The sequence below is a fragment of the Bombus flavifrons genome, chromosome 6 (assembly GCF_040668555.2).
Source record: "Bombus flavifrons isolate JBK064 chromosome 6, iyBomFlav1_principal, whole genome shotgun sequence".
In the NCBI taxonomy this organism is placed as follows: Eukaryota; Metazoa; Arthropoda; class Insecta; order Hymenoptera; family Apidae; genus Bombus; species Bombus flavifrons.
The window spans coordinates 8,792,757-8,818,506 of NC_138447.1; the positions used below are offsets into that span (position 1 = coordinate 8,792,757).

Below are 25,750 nucleotides of genomic sequence, written 5' to 3' on the forward strand. Positions count from 1 at the left end.
ACGATCGGATGTTGTGCTTAGGCACGTTAACAGGCAGTATACTCGGTACAGTACAGAGACTGTATAGCGAGAACCGGTACAGAACCTGAAACAACGGCGACACAGCGTGGATCGGGAGCGTTGCGTGGAAATAAAGCCGGTCGTAAACTCTGGAAAATTGTCAACAAGCGTTAGAGTAACTTTCTGCGAAATTCAATTTCAATAGAACTCTATTAAAAAGTTTCGACAAACGTGTCAGGCTTTCGATCACGCGCCATTCGTTCGCGCTCGAGCGAGCGTCTCGACCGATCAACCTCTCCGTTTGCCTCGAATAAACGAATTACTCGACCGATTTCTAGTATGGTCGTAGCGCCGCGAGCGTACGAATCGATTCGATAGGTGCGAACGCGGCCTCCGCTAGAGCCAATATCTTTACCGTGCGCTCCTCCTTTTTGTACTTGAGCGGCTATAAAGCGGTCGCTGTAAAGTGTTCGTTTTCATCTTCGCTCTCTTTTTTTACATTTTTATCGTTATTTAACACGTACGACGAATGTTTAACAATATACAATTATACGATATAATGCGTGGTTGAATAAAATTCTAAGGTACAAAACATCTGAGTGATTCGAATAGTTTGCGGATAGTCCTGTTAACACTTTCGAATGTGTCGTAGTCTAAGTTTTCCTGCGTGGACGCGCTTTTCGTTTTCGTTCGGTCGTTCCTCCTGTTCGCTTATATAATCAAAGAGCAAATGACGCTCGAAAAAGGTCGATTATCACTACGTACACTGTATACAGATATAAGCGTCGTTTTATTTTTTTTATTTTCTCAATTATTATAGTAGTCGAATAAGTCTAACGCGACAAGCGCGGCCGCTGGCATCCAATTTAAATATTTTACGTGTATACAAAGTACAGCGTATTACTTTCAAAAAACAATTGACGACCGCCGAAGGTACACTCGTCTCTGCGGTTTTATTTCCTTCTTCCTACCTTTGTTCGTTTCTCTCTTTGCTTCTCTTCTCTTCTTTCTCATTTCCATTCTTTTGTAGTAATTACCTTTACTTTTCTCTTCGTTTAACGTCTACCGCGCGAAGCGACACTGCGAACGAAGAAAATGATATAGAATCGAATTGAACTCGCTATGTTCGAATTCGAACGTACAAAGTGGAAACCAACGAATCGTCTTTGTTCAACGATTCGGCGAAATCGATCGGTTAGCGGTTCAGGAAAGGAAATTCGAAATGTAGGTGAACGCTGAATCGAGCGCGAGTGCACAACGAAGGAAAGGATAGAGAGTAAAGTGTTCAAATGCTCGATCGTTTTCGGCGAGATATCACCGAGGGGTGTCTCCCTCCTCTCTCCACTGTCTATGTCTTTATGCGTTTCACATGCTTGATAGCTTCTTCCCCGTTAAGTACTCCCCGTACGTCGATGAGGAGCATAACCAACCCATATTCTGTATTTTTTTTTCTTATTTTTCTTTTTTCTTTTATCATTTTCGCTAAACGTTAATTTTCACCTAAACAGTAGTATCTTTCTTTTTTACCTTACTAGGATCGTATATGATAAAAGCATGTATAAATCAGTAGACATTTTGTTTTGTGCTTCTTAGAGATCATACATGATACAATGTACAAAGTAGTATAAAATAAAAAAAGGATTAATAAAGATTTGTATTACTTAATCCTCAATTAACGGTTTATCACGAACGGGACATCAGTGTCGCTTGGTCGATTCCAACGCGAACACGTTTTCTGGCCGATTGTTCGCCTTCGTGACGTACGATCGTAATTTCTCGTTGCTTTCGTCTTCGATATTACAGCATTTTCGACGGAGAAAGATCGAACGAATCGCATAATTAATTCGTTGATCGCGTTCCCACCGATTATTTTTAATCGATTTACGATGTTCTCGTTTTCCTTTTTTCCGACGTCGATGACGAAGATATGGCGGTGGTAGCGATCGCTCCGTTCGTAGAAAGACGATTTCCCGTTGGAAGCGCATCGACGGCCGCGAACAAGACTCGTCCCATTTGTCAAAGTGTCCCAAGAATAAATCGCGACACCAGGACAGATAAAATTTCCTACGTAATATAGTCAGCGCATAATCGAAAATGAGTAAAATGTCTCGCCTTAAAGTCGATCCCGCCTAAAATGGGCTTCGGCGCTGGGATCGGATATAACCATCGTCGGGTCGGTGAGCATTTGTAGACCATCCATGTCGATGGGATCGAGACCCTGTCTCAAAGCGTCGTCCGATGGAAAAAGATCTGGGTCGAAGTCGCCCATCATCGCCGTCCCGAGATCTTTTACGAATTCTGGATTCGTAAGGTCGTCTGCCCCGGAGAAGTCTGCGAAAGAAGAATCGTTCAGGTCCTCGATAATCGCATCTTAGTTGTCTCTTGATCTTAATATTTAATATTTCGATAACGTTTAACCGATACATCGTATTTTATTAGTGCGCAACTATAGAGAAAAGTATCTATTAAGTACGTTCTCCTGCAATTTTTGCGAATTATCATACGTATATCGGTAACGACTTTTACCGTATCCTTTTACTTCATTTAACACTTTACCGACCGCTAGTGGTTCAACAGCATACGCACGTCGGACCAGCAGCTCAGGTGCAGATTCTGCCTGGCGCCGGCTCTGTTTCGGTTTGGACTCTCCAACGACATTCTTCTCGTTCATCGCGAACGGCAAGTTTTTCAAATTGGTATAAAACTGTGGCAACTTACGAAGCAACGCAACTGACCTTAAGGTACCTTAGTACTAAATAAGAAATTATTGTTCAAATAATGAGAGAGATTGTCGGCGACAAAAAGCCGATTACCAGGCTATCGGTCGGTAAAGTGTTAAGAATACATTTAAGAAATTGTTTGGACAGAAAAATATGATTAAATCGAAAATGAGCGAATAATTTTGGTTGATACACGTAGCAGAAGAAAAAGGCAACACGTATCTCTTGACGTAAGTAAAAATTTTACAAGAACACACCAGTGAGAATGATCGTTGGGGTGTTCGGTGTTTGAGGCGTGAGTTGCTGGGTAGTGGTGCTGTTGTTGCTAGTAGTGGTCGTTGTGTTAGGTTGATACGGCATTTGGGGACTCGTGCTGAAGTACCCGGCATCTGCGCTGCCCAACTCACCTCCCACGTTCATCGTGTCGTTCTGCAAATCAATGCCAAACCGAATTGTACTCCGTCGAGCATTCGAAATCCTACTATTTTACCATTAAATCCACTCGGTACAGCGAGCACGTCAATTATAGTTTAACGGATTCTCGCAGCGTCTGTTCGTTTACCTGCGAGACACGTCGGTACTCTACTAAATCAATTAACGCGGTTCGAACACCACGAGGTTGTCATGCGAACGAACGTAAATAAACGTTGCCGAAGAAGAAACGCGTGGAATTTACGACCTTTGAAAAATTCGCCCGTTCGGCAATGTTGAAGAATCTTGCTCACCTGTGTGTAATTCGTGGTGTGATTCGGCGAACCGATATACGTTCCAATCATGTTGGTCGGCACGGGCGTGTCCATCTGAAGCGAAAAACACAAAATAAAAACGAGTGAATCTCTATGTTCGTAACGATATATCGTCGATGTAAATTCTTCCGGTGAATCGAACAGAGGGATCGGAAGAAAGAGAAAGAGAAAGAGAGAGACAGAGACAGAGAGAAAGAAATAAAGGGAGGATGGAAGCGGAAGAGCTGATCCGTGGACGCTAGATCCGCTCGATCGTCGTGTATTAATTACATCGGCATGTACTGCGTTCTTCCCGTAGTCGATCAGCTCGAGGGTGATTCCATGCGAGGACGAAGCGAAGAAAAAGGGTAGGGTGCGGCCGAACGACGAGGACAGGCTGAGAGAAGGAAGGGCGCGGGAGCAAGAAAACGCAAGAGAAAAACGGAGAAACGAAAGGCGGATCGGCGGATCGAATCGTAAGCGCTTTTATTCGCCACGTGGATACGTTCATTCTTTAGTGGAATTGGTCGTTACCGTTCCTCCGTTTCTAGCCTGTATTCGTTGTAATGACTTTACCAGCTTTTAATCACTCTCGATGAAAATTCCGACGGATATTCCTTCAGAGATAACGGAACGTTCGATACTCGCGAAAAAATGCTGCAATTTGTTCGTTTCCTTCTTCTCTTTTCTTTTGCTCGTTTCGTTCGTTCATAGAAATTGGCGTTCGATTTTTCCTTCGCCGAACGTTACGGTACATCAGAACGAATTACGTTAAAAGGAATATACGAAACTTACATAATAAAATTACCATCCTGATAACGCGGCGGCTTCGTTGGGGTATCGCGGGCTGAGCAAATGGACCTCGTGCGCCACGCGAGTCGAACCGAGGAATTTTCACGTTGGTACGTCTTATTCATCTTTTAGAACCTCGGTATATCCAGCGTAAAGCGTGCGGTAAACCATCACGACGTCGTTTTGTAAATTTTGCCACGGGATTCGGTGCTATGGCGGCGTTCAAGGACAAGGTTGCCAGATAAAGCGGAAGTATAGGAACGTAAACGCTCCGACGATCGGTTCTTATTAAATCGTAGTACCGCCTGGTGCGTTTCTTTGCCTCCAGACCGGCCAATTATCGCGCCAACGACCACATCGTGATAACACCGTGAGTTTCTTTTAACGCGACCGTAGACATCGATCAATCGTTGGCTGCTTGAAAAGAAGAAGAAAAAAAAGAAAGAAAAAAAAAAAAAGAAAGATAACGAAGTAGGAGAACGGATGACGGCACGTAGAACGCGAAAGTTGCGAGAAGAAAGTGGAAGCTCGTCGTGTCGAGGGGTTGTGAGAAAAGGATCAAGTTCATATAGTTTGTCAAGGGCGTTATTTCACCTCTATCTGCGGGTTCCAGGTGCAACCAAGTTCCATGAGCTGCTGCGCGAATTTCGGCCAATCCTGACGGATGCGGGCAACAGATAAACATCAAGGCTTAACATTTCAATCGTATTCGCAGAACGAGGCAGTTAAAAAAGAGAAGTATTTTCTGTTCTTTTTCTTTCTTATGCGAGGGTGAAGAATTAACCATCGAAATGTAAACTGTGGAGGCTGGTGGTGGCCGAGTTCATTGAGATTCGCGCTGAAAGATCGCTAATATGTGTATCATGTTCCTATTTTGAACAAATTATTGCATCTCGCATATGATTTATACATACTCGTGTATCTGATATCTTCGAATAAATAACAGGAAAATTATTGGCAATAAAGTATCGAATAACAGGATTGCGATGATACTCTAAATAGAAGAAGTAAATATCAAGGTGTAATACATGAATGTGCGAAGTCTAACGATTCGCGTTTCTAATCGATAAAAAGGTTCTTTCGTTCTCTGAGAGATTCAAACATGGATCGTTAGACCGCGGATTTTTCCCAAACATAACCGAAATCAGAAAGAAACAGATCCCAAGTAAGAATTGAATATTCTAGCGAGTAAATTTACTTTAGATATCTTGTATTTATATATCGTATGTATTCTACATACAAACGCATGAATATCCGCAGTCTACTAATCACGTAAATACTTATGTATATGTTTAGGTAAAAACTAGAAATGTAATCGATCAATTTGTCTTCCGAGAAGCTCGTGTAGTGCATTGTTTATCGATCTCTTGCTAGGATAATTATTTCATTTCGTAACTGATACAAACAATTTTGTCATTATGCGCGCTGACACCTTAAATTCGTCGGATATCCAGTAACCCGGCCGCTGGAATGCGAGGGGAAAAGAGATCGTGTCTCTCTAATACGAGCTGGTGCAGTCGTTCGAAAAAAAGAAGCGCGTGTTCGAAAGGATGCACCGTAGAATCACTGCGTCTATCGATCGGGCGCAATGAAAAATTATGTACTTCGCTACGGACGGCAACGAAAACGTTGGTTCGCGGCAAAGGAAAATTACGAACGCATGCAGAAAACCAAGTGGAAAGTAATTTCAAGCTTTTGGGGCGGCGTAGTTCTTCCAGCTTGCGCGATTTTGCAAACCGTGGAAGAATCCCAACGACGAAGAATTCGAAGCGAACAAAGCGAACCGTACTTGTAACAGAGAGATCGTTAATCGCTCGTCGATACGAGCGATGATTAACAATGCACGCGACAACGACACAGGCGGCTCATGGATTATTAACTCGCATAATTTCTGACCTTTTTAATCGCCGGAACGCTCGACCAAAACGAGCGACATACCAAAAGCGTGAGTGACGGAGAAATTCGTGGTAACACGTGCACGTGGAATAATTCATATCGTCTAGGTTTGTGAAGGTCAGCCATCGTGGAGGAACACGGCGAAAAATTATGCACGGATATCCATGAGCCACGATCGAGGGGAAATCGTGGTCTTCGAGCAACGAAGAGGCCGGTATCCATTTGTTGTCTATTTTTGTCTCGCACCATGATTGCATACCATTCAATAATACGCCACAATGCTAATAATAGCGTATACTTAATAGGGTGGAACGGAAAAAATAAAAATTATGTGACTATATTTTAATGATGAAAAAAACTTGCCTTTACTTTTTCAGACGAGGTATGCAAAAGTCCATTTATATCAAATGAATTTTCGAGATCCCGTAGGGGCTATTTTTGGGACAAACAAACAGTTTAAAATAAATAGATTTCGCTAAAAAAAATGTCGTGCTCGATATTCCAATTATTTACAACGTTCCACGTTTAACCAGCATCGTCGTTCTTGCTTTTATTATATTGCTAATTATTATACTTTTCTATTTATTCCTATATGATCAAGATTATAAACGATCGGCAGGTTCTTTATATTCAATTATCGGGCTTAGTTCTATATCAAATTATGATAGGCAAAGATTTAACGCTCGTTCGACGCGATACAGGAATATACAACAAATGGCCAACTACCTAAAGGCAACACAGAAAAACAAACGCATTCAGAAAGAATGAGAACCGTAACGCAGTAAATCATAGGAGCAATTAAGCGCCAAGAATATGTTGAAATTGCGTTCATCACGAGCGAACCTAAAATTCATCGCAATCAGACACGCGCTCGACAAATAAAGAGAAAAGTGTCGACGAACGTCGACGAGACGTTGCGTATCATGCAGATCGAGACCGTAGGTGGCGTCTACATGGATCGCTTCTACGTAAAGGATCGTCGAAAATCATACATACTCAGCGGCATTCCCAAAATCTTACGCAAACGAAACGATAACTGTTCGCCTACTTACCACTCCCTTCCGTATGCACAAACAAACAATTACGATCCAATTAAAACGTAGTTGTTGTCGAGTCCGCGTGATCTACGTTACAGAGATGCAAAGTTGCGCGTCTCTCGAACGAATCGTCAGAAGTTTCCGTGAAAGAATTATTCGATGGATGAGATGTACTTTGGTGCGCCAGGAATTTTTCGATCGAAACAATGCGCCTCGTATGGAAAACTAGCGATCAAAGGAAAGCGGAAAAGCGACGCAACACGGGATGAAGTTTTTTGTATCCTTGTCCATGTTTATCCTTTCTTTTTCTTTTTTTTTTTTTTCGAAAGAATACTTCTGTGTGTCTTTAGTCTCTGATCGATACATTTGAATCTTTTTAAACAAAATGTTGCTCGTATTGCGCGATTACTATAAGCGTAATTATATCGTAGAAGGTACCTGATTAAACGACGAAGGCGTGGAACCGTGACGAGTTATTTCCGTAGAACCGTGTAATTTTCGTTTAACCATAAATTAGGACGTACACAGTAGCTTACAAAAGTGTTCGAACGCTCGTAGAAATCTTTTACGAATACATATAACACGCGTGTCTTTTAATTTCTATATACATTTTCAGATTGGTTTCAAACTTTAGCAATACGATCATAACGATCGTGTCTCGTTACGGTGCTGATCGTATTTCAAAATGTTTTCGCAACACGTACAATTACATACGTAAGTGTCTTTTAAGCGTTGAAATACTTTTATCAGCCACTGTAGATCATTTATCATAATCTCGATTCCGGGTACCAAAAGACGCTACTATCTAAAAAAAAAAAAAAAAAAAATCAATCATCGTTTTCGCTACAATTATAAATTAAAATCAATTATAATGGAAAGTAGCACGAGTCGAACGTGAAGCATGCGTGCTCCACTGCCGTGCGATGTTAAATAAAATGTCTCAACCGCAGTGCTATCGATTTAGCTTCCGCGTTACGAGCAATAAAACAACACCGGTGAAGCAGTTGTTCACGGCCGAAACGCAACGTGATGTCGATAGCGCCACTCTTGGTAATAAGGGAGATATTCGAAGATCCCTTGAGCGACGCTCCGAATCCGGTAAAATCGAACGAACGATCGGGACGATTCGTCGAGTCGTTTCCAAAGATACTTTCTCACCAAGACAACGTGAAATTGTCTGAAAGATTTAAACCTGAGGCATCGCGTTGGATCGTTGTGAAAGGAAGAGAACACGAAACGGTGGCTGAATACGAAAACCACGATACTCCACGATAAGGACGGACTCCTTTTACTAACCATCGTGAACTGCTCGAAGTCCTGCTGAAGCGCCGCTGCCTGTGCCTGGTTCAGGAAGTAATTGTTTTGGTCGATGTTCTCTGACGTTAAGTTCGGTGGACCTGGATGACCCGTGGGACTAGGAGGCGCCGATGGATTATTACTGTAACTCAATGGGCTGCCCTGCGATCGATCACAGATTATACCAGTTATTTACATTCCTGTATTATTTCTTTTATTCTTTTATTATTCGATCGAATTCTACGTACTTTTTGCCTTTTACCTATCGTATATTGTATATAACATGCTCGTAACTATAAAATAATAATTAAAAGAAATATCGAATCTTTGCAAAATTATATTTCCGCTACTTAATTGTTATTTATTTTTCCATTGTTGGTCCATAAACACTTATTATAAAAATACTTACTTGAATCGTTAGTCCGGGTGACGATTGAGGCGACGGCCTATTCACCTGCTGCGAGGATCTGTACGAGCCTAAGGAGTTGAGCTGCGGTTGCTGTGTCTGCGACGACTTCTAAGAACAGCCACAAGAAGAACCATTATATCAATAAATTCTCTTTTTCCTTGTCACACGTCCTATACTCCGTCGTCCTCTGCCCTTGGCAAAATACGCGACTAAAAACCAATTAACCTTCGTGGCGGTTTAAATCATTCGATCCGACAGGATGCTCGGAAATAAAAAAAAAAAAAAAAGAAAAACGACGCGGTCGACCTTTCGACTGCGAAAGAATTTCAAGCTACCATCCGATCGTTTTTTGCCTCGTTTCATAAGCTGGAAGCTTGCGAACGAGATCCTCGTAGGGTATAAATGTTTGAGGAATCGGGCAGAGGAAAGGAGAAACGAACGCGAATAACGTGATATACTAACTGGACTTTGCGGTGGCACAGGACTGTGCGGTTGCTGATAAATGTAGTGACCAGTTGGACTGTGGGACGTCGCCGTCGGTGGCTGAGGCACCGGTTGTTGCGAATAACTCTGAAGATCCTGTTGCGAAGTACTTGTGCTGTTTTCTAGCGCCACACCCTGTTTCATAGGCACAGCTATTAACGATCGGTCGGCGGTTTCTTTTTTTCCTTCGCCTAGCCTCAGTCTGAATGGTTAGTAGCGGTAGCTATGCGAGGCTCGCGCGATCGATTTCTATGCCGATTGCGAACGTTCAAAGTCACGGGAAACGCGGTTTACCGACGACCGCGGTGCTCGTCTCTTTTCGTGGTACGGTAAAACCTCCATTATCCGAATTAATAGGGAGATACGTGATTGTTCGGCTGAAGGAATTTCCAGATGATAGAACGGTCTTGTAATTAGTTTTCTTTGTAATTATTATTCTACAGTTGTATATTGTTCTACATACGTCCTCGTTCTCCAATAAATCTTTTCATTTTCATAATATCAAATTTTCATAATTATATGAAAATTCTATTAAACGATACGATACGTAAATTTAAGACACTTGGGCCCAATTAGTCGATATACAAATACTGGAATAAGCACAATAGTACGCCAATGTTATTTGTAGGCACTGGATATTTCAGAAAGTATAATACAAGGATAATTACGAAGGATAATACGTAATATAAATGTAATATTTAGTTAACTATATTCGCAGATCGTATATCTTTTATTCTGCTGATAAATCAAATCATAAGATTCTTAATAGCGTTGACCTGCGTTGAATTCAGTTGTGCCTTAAATCGTCTAAGGTCTCTGTCTAGTGCAATAATACTTCGGATTGAGAAGGCTTCGTCGTCATTTTCATTGCAATTTTCTCTTCGGATACTAAAGGTTCCATTGTATTTACACGAAACCGAAAAGGCCGAGATCGCCCGAGGGGCGGACGTTTTCTTCAATTTCCAATTTAATTACGAACCAGCGAGCTTTATCAGGTAAACGTTATTCATCCGCGACGGCCGAGCTTTTTCTTCTTAAGCGGACAATTAACGTCTATCCGGTCGAGTGACTCGACCGATAAAAGTTCCTCTTTTCCTCGGAGCCCTCGCGAATGCAAACAAGATTCACAAAGATATCGGATTCATTTAGCTGGCAAAGTTCTCCAGCTCCGATATGGAACTTCTAACCATCGTGCCAGGGCGAAATAACCTTCCCCCAGCTAAGAAACGGACCATGGAAACGAGTTCGAAACTGGACGACAAACATTTTCCATTTACGCGGTGGAAAAATTTCCGATCGAACGTTTACGCCTCCGACGATCTCAGTGAGAAACTCATCGATGAAATTCTATCCGCGTATTTTCGTCTGGAAAAAGCACACGAGCTAATTCCCGATCGCGTGTCAACGATTCCACGAAACTTCTACTTTTAGCCAGACTTTTTCTACTTTGCAACGTTGACACGCGGTGTCACGAGATCACCGAATTCATGTCCGAGGTTCGACTATCCGTGACTTTTTGCTGTATTTTACATGTGAGGTTCGACTATTGCCTCTGTTTCGCAAGCTACGGATACTATTAAGAAGCAGGACGATATTAAAAACGAAAGAAAGAAAGAAAATGGGGGAAAACGAATCGAAGAACGAAAGGAGATTTGTAGTGAAACGCGCGGCGTTGTCGTAAGCGCAAGAACAAAAAATTGCTACTAACCTTACACGTGTGAAGGAACCTAGAGTTAACAGGCACTGATAAATGGTTCTGCAAAATAACAAACACAAACAAACACTACAACAAAGGCAAAATAAAAATAAAATGAAATTAAAGGTGGCCGTTAAGCGTACAGGAGGCTGGTACTAATTCGCTCAAACGATCCGAGACCAAATTCAATCTTTTTTCTTTTTTTTTTTTTTTTTTTTTTTTACCGCGCTAAACCGTTTATCGTTAACGTTGATCGAATCGTTCGTTTTAAATGAAAAAGAGGGCATGCATCGAACGCTTATAATTCACTCGAAGCAACAATACAAGAGAGTAGTGGCAATTTAAAAAATTTTGACCATTTCGTAGCAAACTATACGATCGCTGGATTAAAGGGAAAAAATATGTGTATTATAAAATTACATTTTCGTAATTTCTTAGCGCATTTAAAACAACGAGGTACGCGTGTCTCGCGAGAGAACTTACTCGTAGCGAAACTCGCGACGCAACGATCGGCATTACGCTTCTTTCGCCACGGTGCATTAACGTTTTACGACCAGGATGTAGGATAAAATCGATATTCAGCCGGGCTACGACTAATCTAGATAACGATTAACAAACCGTGGCCGTGATTGCTCCATCGGAGAACGATAATGGCACTCTATCGAAATTGTACGCGAGTGGAGAGCGGCATGCCATAGTAGTTACGTACAAAGTAAAACACTTTAGCTGGCGATCTAAGTGTTTCATAACCGTCGGTGGCGATAAGTCTGCGTGGAAAAACGAAATCGCTAATCCAATCGTCGATTTCGTTCTTTCTCGTCGAGTCGTACGGAAATCGCGTTCGAACATCGCGAACATTACGTTTCGTTTTAATAACGACGATACGCTACTGTTTATCCGAAAGCTCTGTGACGTTGTACTCGTAACACAGCGATGGTTATCGAAGCACAGAAAAGCACAGAACATCTTTTTTCCATGCAACACTACGCATGTACCAGCCGTTACGTTCTGATTCCTACTAACTAGCTTTATAGAGACCAGGCATCTCTCTTTTAGGTTGTTGCATATGAAATGGCCGATTTCACGATTGCCACATCTGATTCGATATTTAACGACTAAAATTACTATTGAATAATATTTTCCAAATAAAGATTAATCAGAAATAACGAACATTAAACTTAGAATTAGTCACATTAAATTTATACGTTCTCATCTAATTTTTACATCTGACCTACTAACTTGTGATATTTGGAATTGTCAATTACAGTCGGTCAACCACATTCTTCCAAACCGCTACGAATATAGACTCGTTCTAAATTCCACATTCAAGAAGCTCTAAATGGAAATCTAAGTGACAGTAAATAATTTTCAAAGCTGTCTCCTTTATATATAAAATCTTCTCCCTTCCTTTACGGTTCATTATTATCACTAGAAATCAGATATTTTTCAAAAAGCTATAGATATCTTAAAAATCTTGTCAGAAATTCGGCTATTTCATTTGCAAGTACCTAATATACTATACGCATAGTCGACGAGACCGCGTCTTTCTCTATGTTTCAAACCCGAAGTCAAATATTTACGGCATTTGTAATATCGAGTCTGATCAATCCAAAGCGAATTTCTCAATCAAAGTTACGAGAATAGAGAACAGTACTCTGATCGATCAAAGTGAACGGTGAAGAAAGACACAGCGCTGTCGGCTATAGAGTTGGCAGGTGCAACAACATTCTCTAAGAACCCGATACTGTGTACCGTACAGGATCGCGAGGATATTTACTTGGGCGCTGGTCTGATCCTGCGAAAAGGATAGCCTCCCAGCTTGGGGTAAGCTGGTCGGCGACAGATTTGTGGGACTGCTCGTTTGACGACTCTGGAATACACCAGCAGTACCACCATTTCAAAACAGATTCCTTTCTACCAAGGAAACGCTACCTAAGTCTTTTATGTTACTCGAACGTCACGCGACGCTACCTGATATGACACGGTCTGTAGTGGATATGTAAGAAAGAAAGAAAAGCGAACAAAATAAAAGTAGACGCGGTCAAACGGGTTGAGAACGCGTTGAAAATAGGACAAAAAAAGATATATATATCGTAATTGCGCGCGATTATTCCGATATCGACACGTACACCGTTTCCGCGGACGCATTTTTGCACGAAGTTGATACGACATGGCGATACGATGAATTTCGAACTGGATACCACCTGTTATTTAAATTTGTCATGCCTCGTCCGGATTAGCCGGCTTACTTCACGTTAAATAATCTGACTAACGAGAAGGAGAATAGAAGCTCGATAGTGATATTAGTTAGTTAATTGCAATTAGTAAGTTGGCTAATCCGAACAGAGCATCGCTTTCTTCGTTTTACAGTTTTATTACAGAGGAAAAGTCGTGTCTTGGATTAGAGAGACTAGCCTCTCAAGCTGATAGTTATGCAAATACTATTTGCAGAAACTAATGGTTCAAGGGATAATTCAATCGGACGAATTTAGGAGATTCGGAGCAATTTCTTCATCCTTTTCACCTTTGATACCTTACGTATATTCAAATCATAGTTGAACGAATTATCAAAAAACTCAATGATAAATGTATTTATTTTTGATCAAAGTGGTATCGATTTATAATGCGTTATTTCTCCTTCGCGAGAAGCTAGAAGAAACGTGTTTCTGTTAGAATTAGAATTTAGAATTTAGATAACTATAGAATTTATAGCTAGATAACTAGATAAAGAAAGAAAGTTTCGGCTATAGTACAAAGGAGACTCGGTGCTAAAGAGTCAAAGTCACATAAAATTACATGATCTTGTAGTATATCCGAAATAAATATGAAGAAAGGGGGACGTTTGAACTGTACACTGTACCCAGCCACTGGTAAATATATGAACCCTTCGATCGATTTGTATAGATAACACGTGAAATATGTGTGACGATAAATATTAATACCAGACGAACTATTAAAAGCAATAGTTTATATCTTATGCAATCAATTATATATAGATATTCTTCTTTATTCAAAACCTTATCAATGATATATTAAAATTAATTCGTGGAAATTTGAACGAGTCCTTAATTTTATCGATGGAATTAATTTCTCTGTATTAACTTGAAAGGGCTTTATCCAAAGGAAATGAAATCGAAGACAATGAGTTTCTAAAATAATACAACTGCTCCGTAACGTTTAACGCTTACAAATGACAGTTCTTTTATCGTAAGTTATCTTTTAAAAATAAATTTCATATTACAATTCTCTAATAAAGTATAAAACCGTACTTGGTCTTCTTGTTTGCAATTTTCTAACTGAATTTAATTTTATCGGATAGAAACAAGCGCCCGCATATCTTTCAGCGGTAACGTACGACGAATCAGCTTAAGAGATTAGACCGACGAATACCAAAGACAGACATTCCCCTTTATAATGAACACGATAAAATAAAATAAATAAATAAATAAAATAACGAAGGAAGATACGATTGTAATAAAAGGTGATTTAGGAATGTGCAGCCTCGTAAGGTTTAAGAAGAAACTGAGCCGCGTGAAGGACACGTAATTGGACGAACTTACGTTGCTGAATGGTGTACTGCTCGAGTGATCCTCTTGATCCGACGGGAAGTGGACCAGGTCGGGCAACGATCGCGTGTTGCCTATGGGAATTTGCTGTCCTGGTGGCTGAGAGCTCGGATCTATGCTGCAAGACAAATACGTGCTTCAATCAGAAATCGATGTATTTACGAGAGGGAAGCGCACGAGAATCTATAGTAACTGTCAGAGTCTCGAGGCGCCAGTCATTCTCGGAACGACCTCGACCAATGTCAATGTTGTCCAACTGTAATACGAAAGTGCAAAACTAGGAACTCAAATTCTACGAGATTAACTGGAATTTGTTGAACTAACTGGAATGTTTCGACTAGAGTAGAATATGATTATTTATCCGAAGAAATTGAGATACGTGTTGCTTGTAGATTTTTCTTGCAATCAAATAAGGAAGCATTTTCACTAGATTTCCGCACTAAATTTGTACTTCTAACATTCTGAATATTTCAAACATATCGATTGTAACATCAGAAATATCTTTAATATTTTATGAAAATATCTTTGGATCTCAATTCATGCGAATTTATCAAATTCTCATTCTTCTTAGATTTGACATGTCTTTCTTCTTTTCAATTATGTCTATTACGTACAATTTATAACGTTTGTAGTCCCCTTAAATATCGGATAATATTAGAATAGCAAAATTCTACACGAACCAACTTATCACGTTTATTATCTGTTATCTTCAAACGTTAACATTAAACGGATAACTTTCCAAAAGCTGAGGAATTTATAATTTTTCTTACGGCCAACCATCGCCAAATGTTTTGCTAATTAACGATTCGATGATCGATCGTTTAATCGATGTTTTAATAATCAAGTTTCTACTATACGATCTAGATGATAGATAAGATCTAGAAAGTAGATGATAGATAAGTCGACTAATAAAATACAAAGATGAGAGTTAGACTTCGATCGCTTGTCGCGAACGCGTTAAAATTTAAGACTGTCCCGAGGACAGACCGGACGGTCCCTATTCAAAATTATATAAACTCTGTGCACGAGCGCATTAGTATGTGCGATATAATGCGTCGTGAATACAATGAAACTTCGTACAATAGCCACGACGTATAAATAATGCATATACTGGTGTGCAACAATAGACAGTGTACTTATCAAGAGGAGATATTCCACGAAATTCGTAAAATTTCAGCCGTCTTTTTCCTTGAGCCGGCTAATCGAAATCGATACGGGGTTGGTATCGCTGGTCGATACAGAGGGAGAGAAAAAGTTTCCTTACTTGCTTCCAGGCACTCGAGGTATTTCACAGGACGATCTTGGCCGTTCGATGAATCCGTAATGCAGGTCCCTGTTGTCGCTCCCGGACCCGGTTATGGTATGCTGATCTATGTACAACGAATTATAAAATGTAAGATAAAAAAGTTACAAGTAGCAATACGAAGGATCAAACGATAGATAATTAATTCTAAATATTGTTAATTTTGTCGTGTTCGAGGCAATTTGTCGACTATTAACGCTTGTATTAGCGGTGGCTAAAAAGCGTCCAGTTTGTAGCTTAAGAAATTGCAATGGAGGATACGGTAAACGAAAGTAAATCTAAAACATATATATGGTAGTAAAAAAAACACCACAATTGTGTAAAGCATAATTATAATTAGCACGAGTAATGAATATGATGCACATTTTGATTAAAGAATACATGATGCAAGGATGAAAACATTCTTTAGAAAAAGATCACTGAAATTGTGAAAAACGCAGCATCGAATAATTCAAACATCCAAGAAAATTTCATTATATTAATAATTTAAATTGCCGAGAAAATTTCATTATATTAATAATTCAAATTACCGAGAAAATTTCATTACATTAATAGTTCAAATTTCCGTGAAATTTTTCATTGTATTAATAATTCAAATTTCCAAGAAAATGTAATAGTCCAAATTTCCTGGAATATTTAATTCATTTTCAAATAATAAAACAAATACATCAAATCTACAAGGTTTATAAAATTTATATGAAAAATTACGAATCCATGATTATGATAATTCTGGTGATTCTACAATTAATTCAATTGCAGCTTTTCAACGCTTATGCTCTAAAACGTGCCATAGTTGGAGGGTGATGCACACGATACGTAGTCCCAAGGCAGAGCGTCCGATTTCGTTGAAGCAACCTAACACCATGTAATGCTTGCTACTTGCTAACATTACTACGGGTATAACGTTTCAGTTCCGATCCCCTCGTGTCGCCGGTCGGTAACAGATTAAGAGGGAATCATCGAAGCCGCGTATATCCGACCGACCGGAATCGGAAAACCTGCCTCGGCCAATGACCCGTCTTTCTAAAGACCTGTTCGCAAATTTCAAATCTTTCGCAGGAAGCTCTTAATAGTTTTTCGTTTTTTATCGATACGGTGCCCCATTTTTCGCGAGTATATTACAGGGCAGAATATAGCGAGGTGCTGAATTAATTCATTAAACATTTGTAACGCTATGTTAAGAGCCGAGCTGGACATTGTATTTCGTCCTATTTTTACCTTTTTACTTTTGTCGTATAAAATAAAATGAGTATTTGCGCGAAATAAAAATACAAAAAGGTCGCTTTTTATTTATACGTCAAGCTACAGGAAATGTATTTTCAAATGGTATATTGGTGGGAAAAAGATAGAAGTAAAACTTTTCTACGTACAATTAATTGAATTCACACGTAGACCATCGTAGGAACGTGTATCGTACTCTGTTTTTAATAGTTCGCGCAATAAATAAAACGGCGACTTATAACTATTGATATTTCCGTCATAAAATGATTTGAATAAATTGAAAAACGAGAAAATGGTTTGTAATTTTCGTGTCAATATTCTATAAAAAACACACACACGCGCGCGCGCGCGCATTGACTTCGCATTAAAAATTTCTTCAGATAATATAATTTTTTCAGAATTCAAACTGGTTTACTCCGCCTCTACATAATAGGATTCGTAGATGCATAATTAATATTCATCTAGAAGGACAATTATTTTCAAGAACGTAATTATCACAGGAAAATAATCACACGTTATTCAAGTTTATTAATGTAACAGATAATTGACTAATACCATGCATGCTTGTGTAATATATATTGTATTAAATATCTTGTAATCTCTATAAATATTTCCAGATTTCTTTTAAACATTACCAATACGATCACGATAATCATATCACGGTGCTAATCAAGTCTCAAGATATTTCATATTAACGCACATTAACGTATTCATGAAAAATGTCTGTAAATGTCTGTAAATGATACTTTCGTGAAACTGTATATATCGACATCTGTCAGTGTCTACTGTATATACGTAGCTTATATCTTATCGGAATGACCTCTAAATCAAGGAAGACAATTAAACGGACCAAAAGAGGATCCTGACAAATCCTTGTTCAGATAAGAAACCAGCTTGCAAGGCTTAAAATGCTTGATCTTCGTCGAAAATTTGCCAGGCAGCCACTCGAGGCCGAGTGGCGGACGTACAACGAGGTAACTAGGTAATATGATAATGAGGGAATTTCTGAGACGAGTCTTCGTGAAAATCGCACCGAAACAAAAGTTGACGAGAAACGTCGGAGGGGAAACGTGGTGATAATTCTCGAAATAATACACGCCATCGGTGACACGTGTCGGCGGAATTATTTACGCGACAACCGAAAGCGTTTATTATGCGGAGCACAGTTGGCTCGAGCGCGAGGCACGTACTTTTTCAAACGGGGCGGATCCCAGAAACGACGCGAAAACTGACTTAATGGTTCGAAGATTACGTTCTAGATTAACCACGCTCTGCGTGAAACGTTCAATTCTATTTACGTCGTCGTTACTACGATTCTTTAAATGAAGGGTCGGGGAACGATAGCCAGGACAATTTCGAGAAAAAAATGAGCCTTAAAATGGAGAGCTTCGAGGGTTGTCGTGCAGGGTTTTGAAACGGGAATAAACGAGAATCTCTGAGTACGTTGTTGGTCATCGAATTATATATCTGATCAAATACAAAAATTTTGTTTCTGCAATTATACAGATGAAATATCGTTCCTTTCTTTTTCTTCAAATACAAATTTAACAGCAAGTCAATTTCATCAAAACATCGTATATTTAGTCAAAACTCTATTAAATTGCAAAATAAATTTCATTTGTCGATATTTCTATGCAACGACTAAATTAATCTCGTTATTCCATATTTGAAATATGCTCGGTTCTAGCGTTCAGAAATCAAAGAAGAAAGCGTTGCAGTTTCTTTATTTAAAAAACTTCCTTCCAGACAATTCATAGCTGGAAAATTGTCCGGATGGAATGGATATGTTGTCTTTAATGAGCGTACTCGTCGAGACAAACGTAGACTGTGACAAAGTGTAGACTTTAAATTGCAAAACGTTCGTTTTCGATTTGTGAACAAAAAGAGGAAATCGCGCGGGAAGATTCACGAGGGCGCGAATTGGCTGAACTGTAGCAGATATCGTATCGAATATCCGAACAAATTGACTATTTGTCGCGTCTAGATGACGCGTGTTTCCCCCACGATAAAACATTTTGCGACACAATTCTGTTGCGACTGGTTAACAAGCGACCGCCTGATTGGCGCGCTCTTTTTTCCGTGAATCGTGCGCGGCCAGTACAATTTTCAGCGCGGTCGGTATCATCAAAACGCATTGTAACACTAGTAACGTGTTTCCACGAAGCGATGTGATCGGATCACAACGAGTTAGATACAGGAGAAAAACGTGTTGATCGCAAGAAAAAGGAACACTAGGCTGATTCGAGCGTGATGAACAGGAGGAATTGCGCGCGACACCGTTGATCGGTAGACAGATCCACTTAGGCTTAATTAGCGACGATTACTTAAATACGTCCTTATTTCCATGGATATATCTGTGTACATATATATATATATAGCGTACGTATGTACGTTGAAAAGTTTTGTCCAATTTTTAAACGAAACACATTATTATTATTATTTTATTTCATCGTTGCAAGATTATCTGATTACCAACGAACTTTGCTTGCTATATATCTAACTGCCATTCAATTCCATACAACTGTAGCATTCATCACATCCTAACACCCACATATATAGCTTTATTTCTTTTTATTTCTATGTACACTATCCTATACTTAATTTGTATAGTATCGCGCGTTTACCTTTGGCTTTTAATTAGTTCGGTACCTACCTATATTCCTACGCTCTTTTTTCAAATCTCTTATCCTATCTTCCAGCATATCTTCTCTTTCAATACGCTAGAATCTATCCTACAGCATCGTTTTAATAGGTGTTTCAAGATATCTATCTTTAAACTGCACAGAATACATTTGCTTTTTTACTCTTCCAACCAGTTACGATTTCCCTCCTACACGTTATCCGCATCTTATCCTCGCAATTAGCCCCTGGTTGCCTTCTTTTCCTTCTTTCTCCACGTATTCCGCTTTCTTCAATGTCCTTATGTATTTCTACCTACTGTTATATTTGGCGTTCCAAATTTCACGATATCGCACTTGACCTTGCAACTCTTTGTCCGTTCCGTCAGAACTTTAATTATATCAAGCTTCTGCTGCCTTAGATCTTCTACAATCCTAGCTAACTATTTCTCCAAAAGTATTCTTCTCCTTCTCTGCTATTTTTTGTCCTTCCTATTTTCCTTTCTTTTTCACTCAGGCATTCCTTAACTAACATTCTACCCATGCTACCTTTCTAATACCCTTTTCATATCTCGAAGCTTCCTTCCCTTCTTTGAACCTAATTTTCTCTCCCTTGCTTCACTAGATTATCAATGTTTACCGTTATATTACTCTATAATATAATTTCCGTGATTGTTTATTACGATACTATCTTTCGGTAAGTTTATCGTATCCTTGATATTATTAGTTTCTTTGTTGCAGTAACGATCGCCCTCAATGAATGACGAAGAAAAGCAGGAAAAGCAAGATTGAACGTATCTATACCTCGTCGATGGGGGATGGTGGTGTTTGACTGGCAGGCTTCGTTGGCGCTTTGATGCAGAGCCGAGTCTGAATTCGTTCTCCTCCATGTGTCCGGTGGTGGTGGTGAAAGATACGGAACACCGCTGTACGGTGAAGTATCGTGCCTTTTTTCCATCGGACGAGGTCGCATCGGTCCAACCCCCATGCTCCTACCCCTCTCGTTGTTACGATACACCATGGAATTGTGCTGCATCTCCTCCAAATTGCTGAGCGCTGTCTATAAACGCGAAAACATTATTTAAGTATTTATCTCGACAATCATATTATCTTGCCACTCGAAGAAGCATTTTTACGTGCACACGCAATAAATTTTTATCGATTGCATATCTTGCACGTGTCTATTCAAACGACACGAAAGGAAAAACTCATTCATCGTGTTTCTTTCAACTAGAATAAAAAATATATGGATGCATGTAAAATAAATGTCCATTGTGATGTAGAGGTATTCTGTCATTTTTACACACATACATCGATCGATCGTTCTCACGTAGAAATGACAGCGTCATCCTTCCTGAACGTTGCCCTATCTTATCGACCTTAACTAAACCTCTAAATTCTAAACACTTGGACGTTCAACTTTGGCACATTGCTAATTGCATTCCAAACATTTGGTCCTGTCCTCGGGCATAGATGATAGTGTCATTCCTCCGAAATTTTGCTTTATCTTATCGTTATTTACTATTTAAGTGCTTAAAACTTTGCCTTTCCTTTAAGTCCACGCTAATTGCATTCCAAATATGGACGTTCGATCTGCATATCACCAGTTGAAGTTGACTAACGTAACATAAATTAGTACGAACTTGAAACAAATCGTATGGTATACGTTACTAGAGCGCCGATGTTTATGTATTTATGGAAAATTTAAAGGTTCGAGGATACGCAGGCTACACATATTATACAAACATGTGTAAAATATTCAAACTAAAGTAATATTTAATAAGCAAAGCAAATCTTCGTTTAAATTCTATTTTACAAATCTGCATAAATTTCTATTGCTCGAAAAAAGAAAAAAAAAGGAAGAAAAAGAAAAAAAGAAAAAATGTATAGTGCATATTCATAGAATCACTATTTAGCAGAAGACGAATGCATTACGTACATGGAGCAAATGAAATGTAAACAAATTACTATTCTTCCCAGCTACAGCTTCCTTTAAAAACTTTCTACAGAAACAGATTCTCCCTGCAGGTACGATGAAAACGAACTAGCTCCGAGGAAAGTAATTTTCTTCTACCTTCGTTCTTTTTCGAGTTGGTCGGAATTTTCTCGTCCTATGAAACTCAGCCTGTGAAACGTTTCATCCGTTTTATGAGAGGACCAATGCGATATAAAGAGACTTAACGCAGGCGTTCGATCAGGACACGCTAGAACGAGAATCCGTGTCAGTTCCTCCAAAGATAAATCCATGGAGATAAGTTTCCCTTTGGAAAATATGAGCTTTTCTATCCTCGAGCAGTCAGATCTTATATCCACAACTTCTTTGAAAGAAAACTAAAGATTCAAAGCACAAGAATATCGACCCTTTGATAACAACATTAATAAACGAGCTCGCGTTTCCGTGCTAATAGAAATTCTAAAAGTCTGCGCCTTTTGAAACAGACTACGACGAAACCATCGTAGAAATCTGCGATACAACTCGTACGAAACGATTATATACGATACAGTGAGTGTTTAAAACTTTAGAAGCTTAAACTTTACCACTAAATTCTTCTTATTACCATAAAAAGACATAATCAGGTTGCGAATGTTTATTAATTTATTTAAATATTCGAGAGTCAAAGCAGCAAAGCAGAATATACGTAGTGACAACAAATCGATCGAATATCTTATAGAACCCGTTGACAAATTGTTATTATTAGATCGCGAATATTTATGCATTTATGGAAGATTTAAAGATGCAAATCTTTCGCGTAGTATCAAAAAATCTATAAAATATATTATATACTCATAGAATATACTGACAAGGTATGGCTGTTACGTTCGGAACATTGCGCGTATATGGAAAACTGGTGTCGAAATTCCTGCATACTATACGAGACTGGTTCCATCGGAAGTCCGAGTTACCTGCGACAACAGACGGGTGGCTTGCGTAAGGCAGAAAAGGATTTCGCGCTGGTTCGCATCAACGCGAGTCGCGTAATCGCAATTAATGCGACGCTCGCGGTAATGGTCGTTCTCATTATCATCGCGGTGTGTATTGGATAATGCTCGAGCGTATTCGATGATCCGGCGCGGACGTGAGATCCGTGTAAACAGCCAGTGTTAATTTTCGGTCTTCCAGAATGGTGAAGGGAGAGAGGAGATCGGTGCATATGTACATTTGAAATATGAAGCGGGACGGTAGGCGGGACAATCGATGACGGTACTATAATTAAAGTATCCTTCGATATTTCGCTCGAGAACGGACCAGAGTAACATCACGTGTCGTCGATGTCAAGGCGTCTTCGTCGAGCAGTGAACGGAACGAGGCGATGTACACTACCGCTTCAAAGTATCCGGATATTTGCACGTTTCTACAAGATATAATAATATGCATATGTAAGTATCTGATAATAATTCTAATAATATTATTGCTATCGAATCGATTATTAATTTTTACAACACTCCTTCTATAGTTAATAGCTAAGTGGCTATGTGTGTATTGGCAAGCGCATACTCTTATTCTCAAAGAAGCGTCGTTTTATCACGTCCAAAATACTGCCAAATGATATACGAAGCTTGATAATACACTTGCGCTTAATTAATTACTATATAAACGTTATAAGAAATACAATGTTGTGGAAATATCTTTGGTAGTCAGCGTGTAGACCAAGTAACTCAGTGGGAAACGTAATAAGTATCGTATTGTTTCTATCGATTATTTCCTCGTTAACTCCTCGATAAAATTTATGTACTGTTACTACGGACCAAAGTGTTGGATACTTATGAACCATAGTGTACGAAGGCAGAGGGGGAAAGAGCGAGACGGAACAACGGAGAGGAAGTTTATAGTGCACAGCAAGATAAAAACGAAGCGACCGTGAACGTGTACGAGGAATTGCCGCGGGCGTCGCTTCTAATAGCTTTGTGTTGGCCGTTTTATTCGCAGATCGCGCGAAATCTGCGCTCTTAACATTGGCCTGATGGCAGGCGGATTCACCTAACCTTAATTTAGAATCTAGATGAAATTCGGCGCAGGTATTCAAGAAACTCGACATCGTTATTTAGAACAATGTAAGAACGAATAACCGCGAGTCATTGGCCGGCGTATGTCGCGTGTATGCGCGAACGTAAACGACACGCGGCCGCCGTAATACGAGAACGTAGAACGAGGTTGTCTCTTGGCAAATCCTTAATTAATAAAAACGCTGCATATCGAGGGAAACAATCGTGAACAAGCATGAACGATCGTGCTTGTTGTCGGTCTACGTGTTGTTATAAATAACCGTAACGTTCGAGGCAAATTATTAATTATAACACGTTAGCCAGTATATGAGCGGACGAGCATGGCTATCACGGTGCAAGGTTCAAGGGAAACCGCATTCTTCGAACGGCAAAGGCGAAAAAACCTATTAGTAAACGATATACACGCACCTCCCGTTTCGTTTTGTTTCGTTTCGCAGGTTCTACACTAGTCGTTCGCGAAGAGAAAAGACCGGGGAACGCAGAAACAGAAAACTAAGAAATTAAACGAAACGGTGACGATAAGACCTCGTGCAATGTGATACTTATATAACGCGAGTAAAAATTGGCTACTAGCATCGTGTAATACCATTTGCAACACATCAACAAGAGTGAAATGTTTGTGAATTCGTTAAGGAACAAGTAGTGAAATACATAATGTGTGAAAGAAAAATGAAGTAAGTTATTTTGTACAATGTGTAAATGTATTAAAATAACGCAATAAATAATGCTATAGGTGTAACGAGTATAGAAATTATATTAACATACGATTCATATTTTTCCCTCTGAAAGAAGAATAAAGCGTATTCTCTGGGATAAGGAAAACTTCTTCTATAGCTATAAGATCAGCATAACAAAACATGTTAGCACACGAGAGTTGAACTTACGATACGATAATACGAAATTCATGATAGTCGAGTTCCAATAATAACGGTGTCAATGAAATTTTAAAATGTTTCGTATAACGTACATACCTAATATACGTATTCTTACAAGATTTCTACAACTGTTCGAATATTCTCGCGAGCCTCTGTATATCCGTATAATAAGTAACAGATGGTCCTGTTGTATTTCTCTGGCCGCATATAGGCGTAAAATTGTGATTAATGGAGTCCGAAAAACGCTGTTTAGAGATTCAACTTGTCCAGCTCGCTGGCCGATCGGACGCGCTGTGGCTTTCCAATTTTAGCGTCGCAAGAATTGTATGGCATAACGATATATTTTTAGTCGGTACAGAGTACATACGGTGTGTAGCGTGTACGGGCCGCTTCGAGTGTTTTCCCCCGCGGCGCCGCGCACTGTTCACAGGCCACGCTGTAAACACAACGACAGGACAGGCACCGATTCTCTGTCTGCGACGACACGTGCTCGAAACAGGTACGCCCGCGAGAGCTCATTCATCCAACCAACACCGACCTACGCTCCTCCTCTGTCCGTGTGTATTTATATTACCGGCCGAATTACGATTCGGTGGACGAATTTGATCAACACCGCAGCCGTGTTCGCGTGCCGAAAAGTCTGCTGGCGTCGATTAACCGCGACCGAAGGGAAAAGCAGTTTGATCGGATTTCGTTACGAATCATGTTTTCACCGCGTGCTTCGCTCCACTAAATTGTAAACTTTCCTCGTCAGATAATACACTATTATTTCCCGCCTTGTATAAGCTTTTCATCGCCATTAAAACTCGTAGGAAAGATATGATAAGTATATATCTTCCGTTGATCTTTGTATGTTAATGCCGATCTATGACCGAAGTGAAATATTTGAATATAAAATAGCTGCAATTGGAGAGAACGCGTGGGCTTCGAACATTTAGTTGCGGAAATTGCATAGAACGTACAAAAGATGTAACAGAATGTTTTGATATATCCGATATTTTAGCATCTTCCAGAATTTTAATATTAAGGCAATCGATATATTTTAGGTTGCGAGAGCAGGTGGAAAGGTATATTATTGTCGCCAAAATAAAATAAATGACTAACTTTA

General features: G+C 39.6%; 1 protein-coding gene and 1 long non-coding RNA gene across 8 annotated transcripts in view; one reads left to right on the forward strand and one right to left on the reverse strand.

The window, feature by feature from the left end:
* Nucleotides 1–771: 771 nt before the first annotated feature.
* Nucleotides 772–25,750, reverse strand: part of Crtc (CREB-regulated transcription coactivator) — a 59,735-nt gene continuing 34,756 nt past the window's right edge. For 3 of the 7 annotated variants that reach the window (XM_069115809.1, XM_069115813.1, XM_069115814.1), the window contains 11 exons: nt 20,567–20,822; nt 15,885–15,990; nt 14,615–14,738; nt 12,832–12,924; nt 9,338–9,493; nt 8,876–8,983; nt 8,467–8,628; nt 4,832–4,894; nt 3,446–3,520; nt 2,978–3,149; nt 772–2,331 (listed from right to left, as the gene is read on the reverse strand). In XM_069115809.1, coding sequence (XP_068971910.1) covers nt 2,114–2,331; nt 2,978–3,149; nt 3,446–3,520; nt 4,832–4,894; nt 8,467–8,628; nt 8,876–8,983; nt 9,338–9,493; nt 12,832–12,924; nt 14,615–14,738; nt 15,885–15,990; nt 20,567–20,822 — 1,533 coding nt within the window. In that variant the 3' untranslated portion in view covers nt 772–2,113. Of the gene's footprint in view, nt 2,332–2,977; nt 3,150–3,445; nt 3,521–4,831; nt 4,895–8,466; nt 8,629–8,875; nt 8,984–9,337; nt 9,494–11,066; nt 11,115–12,831; nt 12,925–14,614; nt 14,739–15,884; nt 15,991–20,566; nt 20,823–25,750 lie in introns of all 7 variants that reach the window. The other 4 variants (XM_069115810.1, XM_069115812.1, XM_069115811.1 and 1 more) reach the window with 4 other exon arrangements.
* On the forward strand, nt 21,792–24,521 carry LOC138181174 (uncharacterized). Its single transcript, XR_011173459.1, has 2 exons — nt 21,792–23,140; nt 23,218–24,521. It is a non-coding gene; the product is annotated as an uncharacterized LOC138181174 (long non-coding RNA).